The 13,095-nt window shown below is 35.3% G+C and overlaps 1 protein-coding gene across 1 annotated transcript in view; it reads right to left on the bottom strand.

Moving 5' to 3' along the window:
* ERC2 (ELKS/RAB6-interacting/CAST family member 2) overlaps positions 1-13,095 on the bottom strand; it is a 474,334-nt gene that overhangs the window by 382,672 nt on the left and 78,567 nt on the right. Inside the window, exon 3 of the mRNA XM_086755571.1 lies at positions 2,831-2,905. Within this exon, the coding sequence (XP_086611697.1) occupies positions 2,831-2,905 (75 nt within the window). The remainder of the gene's footprint in view (positions 1-2,830; positions 2,906-13,095) is intronic.

Consider the following 13,095-nt stretch of genomic DNA (forward strand, 5'->3'; position numbering starts at 1 on the left):
AGGAGTCAAGACACAGGATGTGAATTTTCTTTTTTACTTTTTTTTCCCCCCAAGAAGTATACAGAAGAGAGACACTTGTCCAGGAGACAACAGTTAAGCAGAAAACGCAATTGATGTAAGAAAAGGCAACTACTTGTAAAGTTTTCAGACAAAAACAAAGAGCATGATGCGATACGAAAGGTAGCGCAGGAGAGCAGCTCTTTAGGACAGAAACACATAGAAGATGAGAGGTAGGAGAAATGGGTATACTCTGTTGGATGAAAGGGAGGACTGACTGGGAAAAGGGACAGAAAGCATTCAGCAGTGGCAAGAAGAAAACCACAGGAAAGAACAGAGGGATTTACAAAGGAGGGAAAGCTGCCTCCTGGAAGAGCCTGGGGGAGCCGTGCAAGGGACTCAGACAAAAGCTCATGTGGCCAGGGGCTGCGAGGGGGTGGGTGCGGTAAAGAGAAATGTATACTGCTTGGAGCCTCTGCATGGGGGAGAGCATGGCCTCAGCCTGCCATATTACTGGGTAATCCTCTCCCTCCCTCTGTCCTCAACACTGTAGGGAAATTATTGCTTCAATGCTCGATCATTCAAAACAAATGTTCCACATTTTTTTCAAAACAAATGCTGTCTGGATTAAGACAATTTAAATTTACTTGACAACATTCTAAAGCTGGAACTTGTAATGAAAACTGCTGTTTCATCATGTGGATTTCAACATCTTACATTTGTCCCTTTTTCTTCTCAATATTAGGCCTATTTTAGACAGGGCAATCCCAAAGGAGCGTGTGATCATAGGAAAAGACAGAACTGTGTGCCTCAGAGCCAAAAGGCAGCTCTGCATCAGAACGCTCTGATTACAGCCTCATCCATGACAAATGAAAGCCCTCACTACAAAGATCAGATTTTTAAGAAGTGGAATATCACACCACACCCAGCTCTCCCAGGAGACAAACAGAAAACACTTTACTGTCATCAGGGACAGACACTGCGAGAGTGGCTGCAACTACAGTTGTCACCTGTCATGCGTGTGTCATGTCCTCCCCCCTGGCCCATCCCCATTCTTTTCAAAGAGAGTTTTGGTACAGGAAGAGGAATCGAAAATTATTTTGCAATATAACTTTTACATTGTTAATAATATACATGGGAGACCATAAATTATTCTCACATTCCCTCTGTATCCCAAAACTTTTAAACTTATAATTCTGAATACTAATAGAAAGAAACAAGTTTCAGTCAGTATCCTATTTTCCCATAGACTTATGTTAAAAAGTTACTGCAAAACCACACATTTTAAACATCATACACAGATTTCTGAACTAGAACAAACAGGGAAGGTCGAAGGCAAATACACATCAGAACGTGGAATACTGAAATCGATGTACCTTGTTACTCATCTAATTGAAACTAATTATTATTTATTAAAAGGCAGATACTATATTTATGAAGTCCTGCTGTTGTTGTAGCTGTGTATTTAGGACAATGTTCAGACATGAACTCATTTGGTCATAACAGAAGTCACTGGCAAAATGAGGCCTTTAATTTGCACTTCCTTTTAAGACTGACAGACCATCACCAATGTATTTCAGGCAGCATTGCCAACTCACGAAGTATCTCAAGTCTCACGATTTTTTTTCTTAAAGATGTACATTCCAGACTCAGTATTATGCAAAAATATCAGGTTTGGGTTTTTTTTTTTTATTATTATTTTTATCTTTAGTTATTGTGGGGAAAAAAAAGCCACAACACTAATAGTACTATATATCAAAAAGAGGAAACTATATTCGGGACTAAGATAGGTGTTCCATCACAATTTGTCATATCACTCTGCTGATGCAATGACTATTTTCCTTAGATTAGATATAAAATGATGGCCAAATACCAACCAACAGAATTCTTGTTTTTAAAGATCAAGAAGAAAAACATTTTACATTGGCCTTGGACAGTTTGTGTTTGATTCTGTTTGTCAGTTTATTCCATCTATTTTGGCTCACTTAAAACTGTCCCCCTTGAGTCTTTTTGAAAATAAATATTCGGTTCTCACTATTCAGCAATGCTGCACTTGATTAAAAAAAAAAAAAATCAAGTCTTACTAAGAAAACAGTCTGGGAGAAAGAAACACTAATTATTCCTAGCTTCATAGCAAAATAAATTGAGAAGTAAAAGGAAGCGTTTAATGATTTAATAGTAAAAGTTACATATTGAGGTGTTCTGGGTTAACCCTGGTAGGCAGCTAAGTGTCACAGAGCTGCTATTCACTCCCTCTCAGTGGGATGAGGGAGAGAACTGGAAGCGCAAAAGTGAGAAAACTCATGGGCTGAGATAAAGTCAGTTTAATACATAAAGCAATACTGTGCATGCAAGCAAAGCAAATTATGGAATTAATTCACTACTTCCCATCAGCAGACAGATGCTTAGCTATTTCCAGGAAAGCAAGGCTTTATATCATGCATAACAGTTACTTGAGAAGACAAACACCGCAACTCTGCTTGTCTTCCCCCTAGTTTTATTGCTAAGCATGCCATTCTATGGTAGCGAACATCCCCTTGGTCAATTCAGATCAGTTGTCCCAGCTGGTTTCCGTCTAAGCCTTTTGTTGACCCCTCAGTCTGCTCGCTGAGGAGGGGGAGTAGAGCGAGACACTGAAAAAGCTTTGACTCTGTGTAAGCAGTGTGCAGCAACAGCTAAAACATCAGTGTGTTATCAACACCATTTTGGTCCCAAATTCAAAACACAGCACCACAAAGGCTGCTATGAGGAAAATTGACTCCATCCCAGCCATACTCAGTACATAAGTTCATGCTACAAAAATAACGTATGAGAAAACATGCAAAGACCATACCTTCATTTCAATAACTGTCTGAAGAGCCTTCGTCTTTGCTGGCTCAGGCTGAAGTTGGGTTCTTCTATGTAATTCCTGTGGAGGAACACGATAGAAATAAGCCTGGCGACTCATCTTTGCATTATTTTAATAACTCATATGAATTTATTACAACAAAATAAAAGTCTGATTATTAGAAGCACGTAACTCCAAATGCTACAGGTGCTTCCCTCTCTATAATCCCTCTAGCATCACTGCAGCCCCTATCTTATATTACAGCCAACTCTGACTGCACATGCGCTGTTCCTGAAACCCCTATCAATAATTAATGTCGACGGTGACAAAGCCAGCAAGTAATTTCTTAGTCCAAATACAATGCTGCTGTTTCTGCCTAAGCATCAAAACTTAATTAATTCAGTTGTTACTAATTCAAACACTTAAGATATTTAAAATCTTTTACTGTAGTTTCTTCTTATTTTTTCCAATAATATCTGAAATAAGCAATTTAAAGACACTATATTTAAATTTGACATTTTAAGGATAATAATTATATAGTGGGTTGACGCAGCACCCTCTACAGTAGCAATTACATTTCAGTTTTCACATTTTCATACTATTTTTATGCATCTTAATCCACAGGTAAAAGAAAAAAAGAAAAATAGATTGCATTAGTTAAGACATACAGTTAACACAATTAACGTCTACTAGTCGTTCTAAAAAAAAAAAAAAAGCATGAAGACAGCAGCGCTTGGTCTTTATAAAACACAGGAGTTGTATCTTTGTACAAGACACTTCAACAAAAAAACTCACATATCTACATACAACAATGTAAAGCTGTAATGAAGCATCATCATTTAAGAATTTGGGGATGCTTATATACAAGCCATCTGAGCGATTTATTAGAAAATACAACTGAAACAGTCCTGTTTCTACTACTTTACAAGTCCTTTCTCTCTAAAGGACAGGACTGTCGTGGTAGATGTCTTTCTCTGCTTGTTCTTTCTAGGCCAGTGCTCCACATACACACTTGAACTAACTTTATAACCATGAAAAATACATTTATGATTGGTAGCCTGAGAAGCTAGGTTCATTCACCACAAAGACATTAGCTGACTCCAGAACCTGCACTATTGTGCCTTCCAAATTATGCCTCCCCCAGCTGAACCTCATAAATTTGGAGAGGAGGGATCACTGAAAAACCATAACACTGTGGGTCTTGAATATCTTAATTCCCATCTCCCAAATCCCCTTTTCTTGAGTGAAGTAAACAATGTACAAGTTCACAATCAATTGATAGACTAATAATCAAAAATATAATCAACTATGGATTATGCATATTTATTACCCTGCCCTTGCCCTCGGTCTATCCTAGCACATTTCTGGATCTCGCCTACCTTTTTACTCACAAAACAAAAGTCATAATGTTTTGTATCACAAACTATTGATCAATCTCTTGTTCTGTATAGCAGCAAGCATATTGCTTATCAATTACTTAGAGAAACAACCACTCTTTAAAGACTAAAATAGGAGTGATTTAGGACATGTTGTTAAATTAAAATCTACTGATAATAAACATTGTTATAAAATGCATTTAAAAAATCGTATGGCCTAATATATTAAAATAACTGAGAGAAGTTATTCATGTATGCTCCATTTAACTGAACCTAGACTACTTAACTTGAAATGTAGTATGTGACAGGACATAATATCAAGACACTCATCCCGAAATTGTCAGGTCTGGCATGCATTTTTGGTTAAAATAAAAGAAATTGTCCATAGGCAACAGAAAATTTTATGTACACAGAAATAGATCAATACCTATGATCTGTAGGATTATAGTTAAGCAGCCAAGATATGGTCAAATGGTTGGCAAAGACCATTTAGACCATACCAGTTTGACCTCTTTCAGACTCCTCTGTTCATGATCTTAGCCCACAAATGTCTAGAGGCATGGGCAGTTTTTCATTCCCTATTTGTACCGTAGCTAACTGGTATTTTAGTCAATGCCTGAAGATCTTAGGAACCCTGTCAGTGTAAAGAAGAAAGAGCTGGATATGCTCCATCTTGCCTATTCTATTTTGCCCGCTCTGCTCTTTCCATAGGAGGGATGCACAAAAACATAATGGTTAAATAAACTGTTAATTATCGTCTGACCTGAGATAGCCTAGTGATATCTTGATAAACCACAGCACTCTGCAAGAGTCAGATCAGGTGCAAGTGTTTGAATGTATATCTGAAGTTATGTATGTCTGCACACTTTTTTATTATATTAAATATATTGCAGATATATGTATGTATATTTAAACTACCTCTAACACATGAAAAGAGTGAACTTCTCATTTTGCACTGGGCGTTAATTAAAAAGTATGTGAATGGTACTCTTTCCTTGTTTTGTTTTTTAATATACAACTAACTCTCCATATTATAAAAAGAAAGAAATCTTTGCAAACCATGTATACAGGGAATCTCTCAATCACCACCAGCTGTTTATCTCAGATGAAACAAGTACCTTCACTACATAAATTTTTTTAAAAAAATAAGAGTATGTCGCAGATTTGTCATACAGTTCTCCTACAAAAGTCATGGAAAAACAGTTGGCCAGTCATATCACTATCTGATCAGCAAAAATTACAGCTAATTCTAAGACCAGACTTTGCTCCCCAAGGCCATATAAACTGAGTTGGAATATAAACAGGATTCCACACACTACCCAGGGAAACAAACCAGAGTTTCCACCCCCTTAGCCAAAGATGAATAGACTGCCAGAGATGAGTATTCCTAGATGTCTATCATAGCATGAAGCCCAGCCTCATAATACTTTTCCTGTTTGCTTTATGAATCAATCTGATGCTGGCTGACTTTAAAGCTTTTCTTCTCTATCCCTGATTGTAAAATGAAGCAGACTTTAGGATTCTGGAGAAGATCAGAAAATGACTCCCAGTTTATTATTTTGTGTGGGTTTTCTTCCAATCAGATTCAAATGGTTGGAGACTCCCACAAGGCTCAGTTCTTGAATTTATGTTGTTCTATGTATGCATTTTTTTCTTTTGGAGTACCTGATTCAAGGATATACTTTTAGGGTACTGATTCAAAGATGCTACCACTTTATGCGCATGATACCTTATACTGATATTTTTACTAACTGAGGTCATCTGGAGGGTTTCAAATTTGCCTGAACAGCTAACCAAGAGGTATTCTGAATGTTTCATAAAGTCCTTTTAGCCTAAGGAAACCAGATTTTTATCCATTACATCATTTTTGGAACGATGCTGCTTTGTCTTTTTAACTTCTTTTAACAAAAAGCCCAGGAAGCTTAATTAAAAACTTAAAAAAAAAAAAAAAAAAAACCACCACACCACACACACACACCATCAGGGAATCAGGGAAAATTTCTTTTTAATTGAATTGTATTGAATGTAACTCCTGATATTTCTATCCATTATAAAGTACTTGCACCATCATCACTGCAACCATCAAGGTCTAGACTAATAAACCCTCAGATATACTCATTTATGAAATTCCACTTTCATTATAACCCCTGTATGGCATCTGTATCACTGCAATTGGTAGTAGTTCTGAGTAACCACTTTGCACATACAAATTAATTATTCCCACACCTGGGATTTCATGATGATGCTTAATTGTCAAGGTGATTAACACACCCACACAAAATTGACAAGTGATCAGATCTGTTTCTTCAACATTAAATTTACTCTAATATTCTTTGGTTTTAGACCAAAATGAGTCTTAAACCAAAGCTGGATGTTCCTTTCTCCTTCCACATGTTTCTGGAATATTAGATTAGCATCTTGTGTTGGCCTCAAAAGTAACTTCAGCACATAATTCTACCACTAATTTAAACATAAAAAAAAAAAAAAAAAAACAAACACAGGAAAAAAAAAAAAAAAAAAAAACAAACCCAAGAGGAGATAGTTTATATCGTATACATCCTCAAATAATGGTGGAAGATGAGTCCTATTCTTTTGTTCAGAAATTGATCGAGAGGCATTGCAAGATTTTATCATTACTGACTGGTATTAAAAATCTGCACTACATCTGAACCTAATACCAATTAAAATGCAAACAAAATTGCCTTTTAATCCTAGCTTTATTATAAGACAATTCATCACTTGGCTGCAAGAAAGCCAGGGTGCTGTAAAGTAATCCTCCTTTTATGCTGTTTCTGATGTAGTTTATCCAGGTTCCTAAGAACACATCAGTGACTGTGTTCTGATGAAATGAGAGTGAGCTGAAACTCTTAAATAAAAGGCTACACCAATGCTGTTAATGCAGTTAAAGGTTTTGCCTTCTATTTACGTAAAATTGCCTAAAATAGGATAACACAAGGTGCTAGAAAGAAAGTAACTTTTTCAGAAAAATGGGCAATTTAGAGATGGTATCATGAAACTGTCAGTGAGTACCTACATTTCAACTGGTAAGTCTCTACTGATTAAAGAATAGAAGGAAAATTAAATCATAAACCAGAAGATTTAATAAAATTAACACAAAATTCAAGACATAAAAATAAAGACATTATAGGAACAAAGACATCAGAATCAAATAAATATTGGGAAAAGAAAGACAGATGATTTAAGATGGCAGCAACTATACCTAAGGCAATGTAAAAACAGACATGGCAAACCACTGTGTCAATAAATTTAGCTTCTTGTATTCCTAGGTAAAATATACAAATCTGTAAATCAGTAGGCAATAGTGTAGGAGCTGCTAGTTCTCTCAAACACCTCAAAGCAGACTGCTACCATTCTCCTGGAAACAAAGTTTTGGTATTGCTTCTACACGATCAGCTTGTCTGAAATTGAAGATTTAAATCCACAATATAGTAATATTTCGATCAATTATTTAAGTAAAAGCACTGCCACTTACCTGAAGTGTCTAAACAGTAGTGTTTCTTCAGCCAAAAATACCATTAGAAAGACTGACCAAATTCTATTTAACCAGAATGCTACAAAAATATAATCTATAGGAATTAACTTATTCTTAACATATAAGAGCTTATCTTCTCTTTCCTGTTTTCTAACGCTTTGAATCTACCCCCAGCCAAAATGGTCTTACAGTAATTTAGATGAAAGTATATTTAAGAAATCCTGATCAAACTTTTTATCTTTCTGAAAACCATAAACTGACAACACTGAAAATTTCCATGTCCGGCCCTAGCGCATAGAAGAAGGAAAAAAAAAGAAAATAAAAAAAAATAAAAAAAATTAAAAAATAAAAAAGCCTTAATATTAGGAAGGATTCCAAAAATCACATTGCCACTGGTTGTCTTTTTAAATCCCGATACTATAGGTATTTGAACTCTGTGGGAACCTGTTAAAGACATTTCATCAAATCTCAACAAATTGTATAGTCTGAAGAAATGAAAATGTGGATACAAGCATATGAATTGAAAAATTACGGGAAAGTATAAAGAGCTGATAGCTATAAGAGTTCCGTACTAGAGAAAGCGTTTCCTTGTAAATTAGGTGTATTTGAATCCACTAAGTTCTCACAGTTAAGCAGAATACTCAGATGCATGCCTAATTCCCTCTCCATTTAGCATTTTCAAATAAACAGGCAAATACGAGTTTTGATGAATACGGAAAAAAAATCACCTAGTCTACATTAGAAAACTTGAGTTTGTGAAGACAGGCAGGAGGGAAAGAGAAGGCATTTTTGCACCAGGTTAAAACCACCATATTGAATCTCTAGCCAAAATATTTCTTTACAATGATCATACATCCATTTATTCCTGAATTCATGCATAAAAGAAGGGCTTATATGTTTTACGAATATGCCTAAAGACAGGCTATAAGGAAAAATCATCTGAGCTCTAAGAAACTCAGTTTTTCTTTGACTTGTATGTCAAAAACACCTTAAGCAACCACATATGTTGTCATACTGGAGAGTGTCCTCTGGCAAGAGACCACATATAAAAAGTTTTAAGTGAAAAGGCGATTTGTGTATGGAGCTTGAAATGCATGTGGGACAATTTAGTTTCTAATTGAAAGCACATAGAATGTTTCCTGAAAGGAGCTACTGAAACGCTACTTTCACCAGCATTCTTGAAAATTTATTTATTTTCTTTGTAGGAGGAACAAAATGTCTAGAGGATCATTTCTCTTTTTTTGGCGAGTATCATTAATCTTTTTGCCTCTTATCAAAATTACTTCTCCAAAGTTAAGAACAGGGAAAAGTTATTGCTTCACAAATATCTTCAGAGAAAGAAGCCTGACAATAAATAGGGTTTTTTTTCTCTTTTCCCCATCCTAATTTTATTTAAAAACTCAGAACAAAACCCCTGCGTGCATGCAAGTTAAAGGAAGCCCATGTATTTGCTTTCAGGGGTAGTCAATTAGGATCAGAAAATAAGAATTCCAATCGTCACTTACACTTCTGCAAAGCATAGACGCTCTGGAAACATCTTGGCTAAAAAGTTTTCTTCTTTGCAGGGCATATGAAGCTTTAAAACTGCATGGAGTATTACGCCAATTTTTTAAAAACTGAGTGTTTAACATAAACATTTATTAATAACTCAGCTGCACTAAAAGGAGTTACTTAATTTATATTAGGACACAGGAAAAACATAGCTGGGAGTTATAAACCAATGTTTCTAGGCATTTGTATTTGGGAGTGGAGGTTTTTTTTTTTAGAAGGCTTTCTTTTTTTTTAAATCACATCTTCAAGTTTTAATAATGTAAAATCCTTATTGTAACAAATCTTTTACATACTCAAGTGTTTTAAAAGTCCTCATCCATCAAATCCATGATTTTAAAGATTTATATCCACCCTCCAACATTGTCTACTCCTTCTTTCCTCTTTAGAAGTTTGAACATACAGAGAGTTTTTTTAATAAGGTTGAAAAAGGAAAAGAAAAAAAAAATCACATCAGTTTTACAGTAAGTGTAAAACACAAACTACAAAATACAATACAAACCAAGGAGTAATAATGGAATTCCACCTTAGGGTGTAAATAAGAGTAAACTTCCCTAGCTCCTGCCATCAGAAGCATACAGGCAAAGCTTGAACAGGTTAAGTCACAGCAAATATTACCAAATACAATCCTAAAATCCAGAACACACAACAGAGATGCTACTGTGTGCCACTTCTGCTCTTCATAAATTAAAAAAAAAAAAAAAAAAAAAAACCACCAAACAAAACCCCAATATTTTAAAGCATGTACAGTACTGTGAGGGTGAGGTAGGATATTACAAGCAGTACCAACATATAGTGTTTGTGGTATTTCTACAGGTCAGTTCATATAAGTAGAGAAAAATAGAGTTTTCCTCTCATATTCAAATAACTAACACCCTGTCAGCTTCCTTAAACAAGCCAAAATTTAAGAGTTCTGCTCTAGAAAAGGAAAAAGTAATATTCATTTTAGTGCTTTCCCCACCTTCCAACCTATGCACATACCCAGTGATTTTTTTTAATTTCTACTCTGCATCTGTGCTCCTCTTCAGATCACAGGTAAAAAAAAAAAAATTAATTAAAAAAAAAACACAAACAAAAAACCAATGTAAATGTTACTTCTTAAACGTAAGCAAAAATAACACTGTGAAAAACAGCTAAACTCAACTACTTAGAGCCACAAGTACTACACGTCTCACACACTTGCTGGACAGATCTCTCAAGTTTACTCAAGAATGCAGGAGTTGCTGTTAATATACACTGAACTTCAAACACACTGTTTACTTTTCTTGTAGAAATCACTTTTATAAACTTAGCATTGATCAAACATCAACCCTTAATCAGACCATCACTACAAACAGCCTGAGACAACCAAGGAAAGTGCTGGCATTCCCTACGTGATGCAAATCCCCGTGTTGCAGTAATGCTTTAAATGGATTAGTAGGCCACTGTTTTAATTTTGAAAAGCATAGTTTCACAGGTATATCTACTAATACCGTACTTGTTATTAATGGATACACTGCTTTGTTATTGTCTTTCTAGCCTACTTTTTAGTTTATCCCTTACTGTCTCTTTCCCCTTCGCGTTTGGTCAGTGAAATCACTAGCTAAAATAATTTCTAGGTTTGACCCCTAGTTGTCCAGAAAGTTCCTTTCTAAATATGGATGGATTTTACTTCCAGGCATTTAAAATTACTTCTCATTTAGGCCATTTATTATTTAAACATCAGGCCTTAATCAGAAAAGCCAACAAACATCGGAGTTAATAAGTCTTTGAATGTGTAACTTCCTTGGCTCTTTGTCATAGCAATTTTTTTAAAAATGCAAACGAAGTTTTATGGTGATAATTCTGGTGTCCCTCAGGGGTCCATATTGGACTACTGTTTAATATCCTGAACAATGACAGACAGTGGGATTGAGTGCACCCTCAGCATGGCTGCAGATGACACCAAGCCAAGCATGCAGTTGAGAACACCTGAGGGAGGGGATGTCATCCAGAGGGACTTTGACAGGCTGGAGGAGGGGGCCCTTGTGAAGCTCATGAAGTTCAACAAGGCTCATGAAGTTCAACAGGTGCAGCAAGGTCCTGCACCTGGGTTGAGGCAACCCTCAGTACCAATAGAGGCTGGGTGACAGATGAATGGATTGAGAGCAGCCCTATGGAGGAGGAGGACTTGGAAATACTGGTAGATGAAAAATTAGATATCATTCTTTTATAACATAATTATAAAGATAACAGTTATCACTTTGTCACATAACAGAATGCCAAAGCTTTCAATTAACAAAATTATCTCCCCTAGATATTCAGACAAATTTCATCCCTGCATTCACAAGTAGTTAATATACGTGTGGGTAAAACTGTTGGATTGCTGGATCAAATTAACACATAAAAGGATTGCCTAAGCACTACTATTCTAGATGTAGAGAAGTTGGGGTTTTTTAGCAATATATCATATAAACATTAATATTCTTTGATTAGCTTCTTCCACGAGATATAACTTGAGTGTGCAATATAATATTATTTTGAAAGAAGTGTACATATTTGTATGGATGGCAATAGTAAAAAGGATCATTGATCAACAGAAGTTCTATACAGCTGTCAGGTTATGCAAATAGATGACAGAGAGGGACATGAGAGCACTAACCTAATTCTGGACAATTTCTCATACAACTTGGGTGTTGAATTTTTTGGGGGCATGGATGTGGGTTTTTTTGTTTGTTTCGGAGTGGGTTTTTTTGTGTTTGTTTTTGTTTTTGTTTTTGTTTTAGAGAAAAAGCTTGTAAGCAACATGGAAACAAATATACTTCTGTTTTGTTAGACTACCTTTAAAAACCTTTAGAAGTCCAAAGCAATTGACTCCTTCAGTCTTCCGTTTTAATCAGAATAAAAAAAAAAAAAAAAAATCACCCCTTAATGGAAAATATGATCAAAAAAAAAGTTCTCTCACTGCATAAAAGATGCTACAGATCTTTAAATGCATTAAAATTACGACAGAGTTAAAAATATCTGATATTGTCTTTCAAAAACAATGCTGCTTCCTCGCTCATATTTTATTTTTTTAAAGGAAGCCAGAAAATATTTGTCTTATTTCTTCTCCTTCTTACCCTCCTTATCTGAGGGTAAATCTAAGCAGCAAGACACCACTTCCTTACATAGTTTAGAGAGTGCATCTCTTCTACAACCATATGCTGAACATTATTAGCTGCAGTCCAGGGGCTGAGACACAGATTACAAACTACTTCACTGTGCATCAGTACTTAAAATAAATGCTGAATACATAAGATATACATATCTAGTTTTCTATAAAAATATAAATCAAAAGAATCTCTGCTGAAATTACTGGTATTATCTGTTGTGATTAAAATCAGACCCTAAGTCAGAATTTCCAAACTTTGGGAATCCATGTGATAATGTAAAAATTTTAAGACTAGAAAACGGAGAAAAAAACTACATGATGACATAGGATACAGGAGGAGGATGGCATACACGAAGATATTTTCATATCACAAACAGCAAGTTTTAAACATGTAACTACAAACAAGATAACAGTCATTTTCTATCAGGTCATCCAAAGGTCAGGTTTAATTTCCTTCCAAGGTATGTTCTAGCAACTGCTTCTACTGAAAACTTCATAATCTAGTTTTAAAAAAATACAATTAAAACACACAATTTATAAAAACAGTTGAACAAACATGAAGAAATTAAGATGGCTTGTCAAATATAACAAACTTTCAGAAAGCTAGATCTACTAACTATAGCTTTTTAAATGGTCTGTTCCTTATAGATTTGTTTCTGCTCATCAGTTGACTGCCTATGCATATTCATGAGATCTGTCCCACAGATGAACTACAGAATATATAAAAAGCAGATGGGTTATA

This window comes from Chlamydotis macqueenii, chromosome 10 (assembly GCF_036417535.1).
Source record: "Chlamydotis macqueenii isolate bChlMac1 chromosome 10, bChlMac1.mat, whole genome shotgun sequence".
NCBI classification, from domain to species: Eukaryota; Metazoa; Chordata; class Aves; order Otidiformes; family Otididae; genus Chlamydotis; species Chlamydotis macqueenii.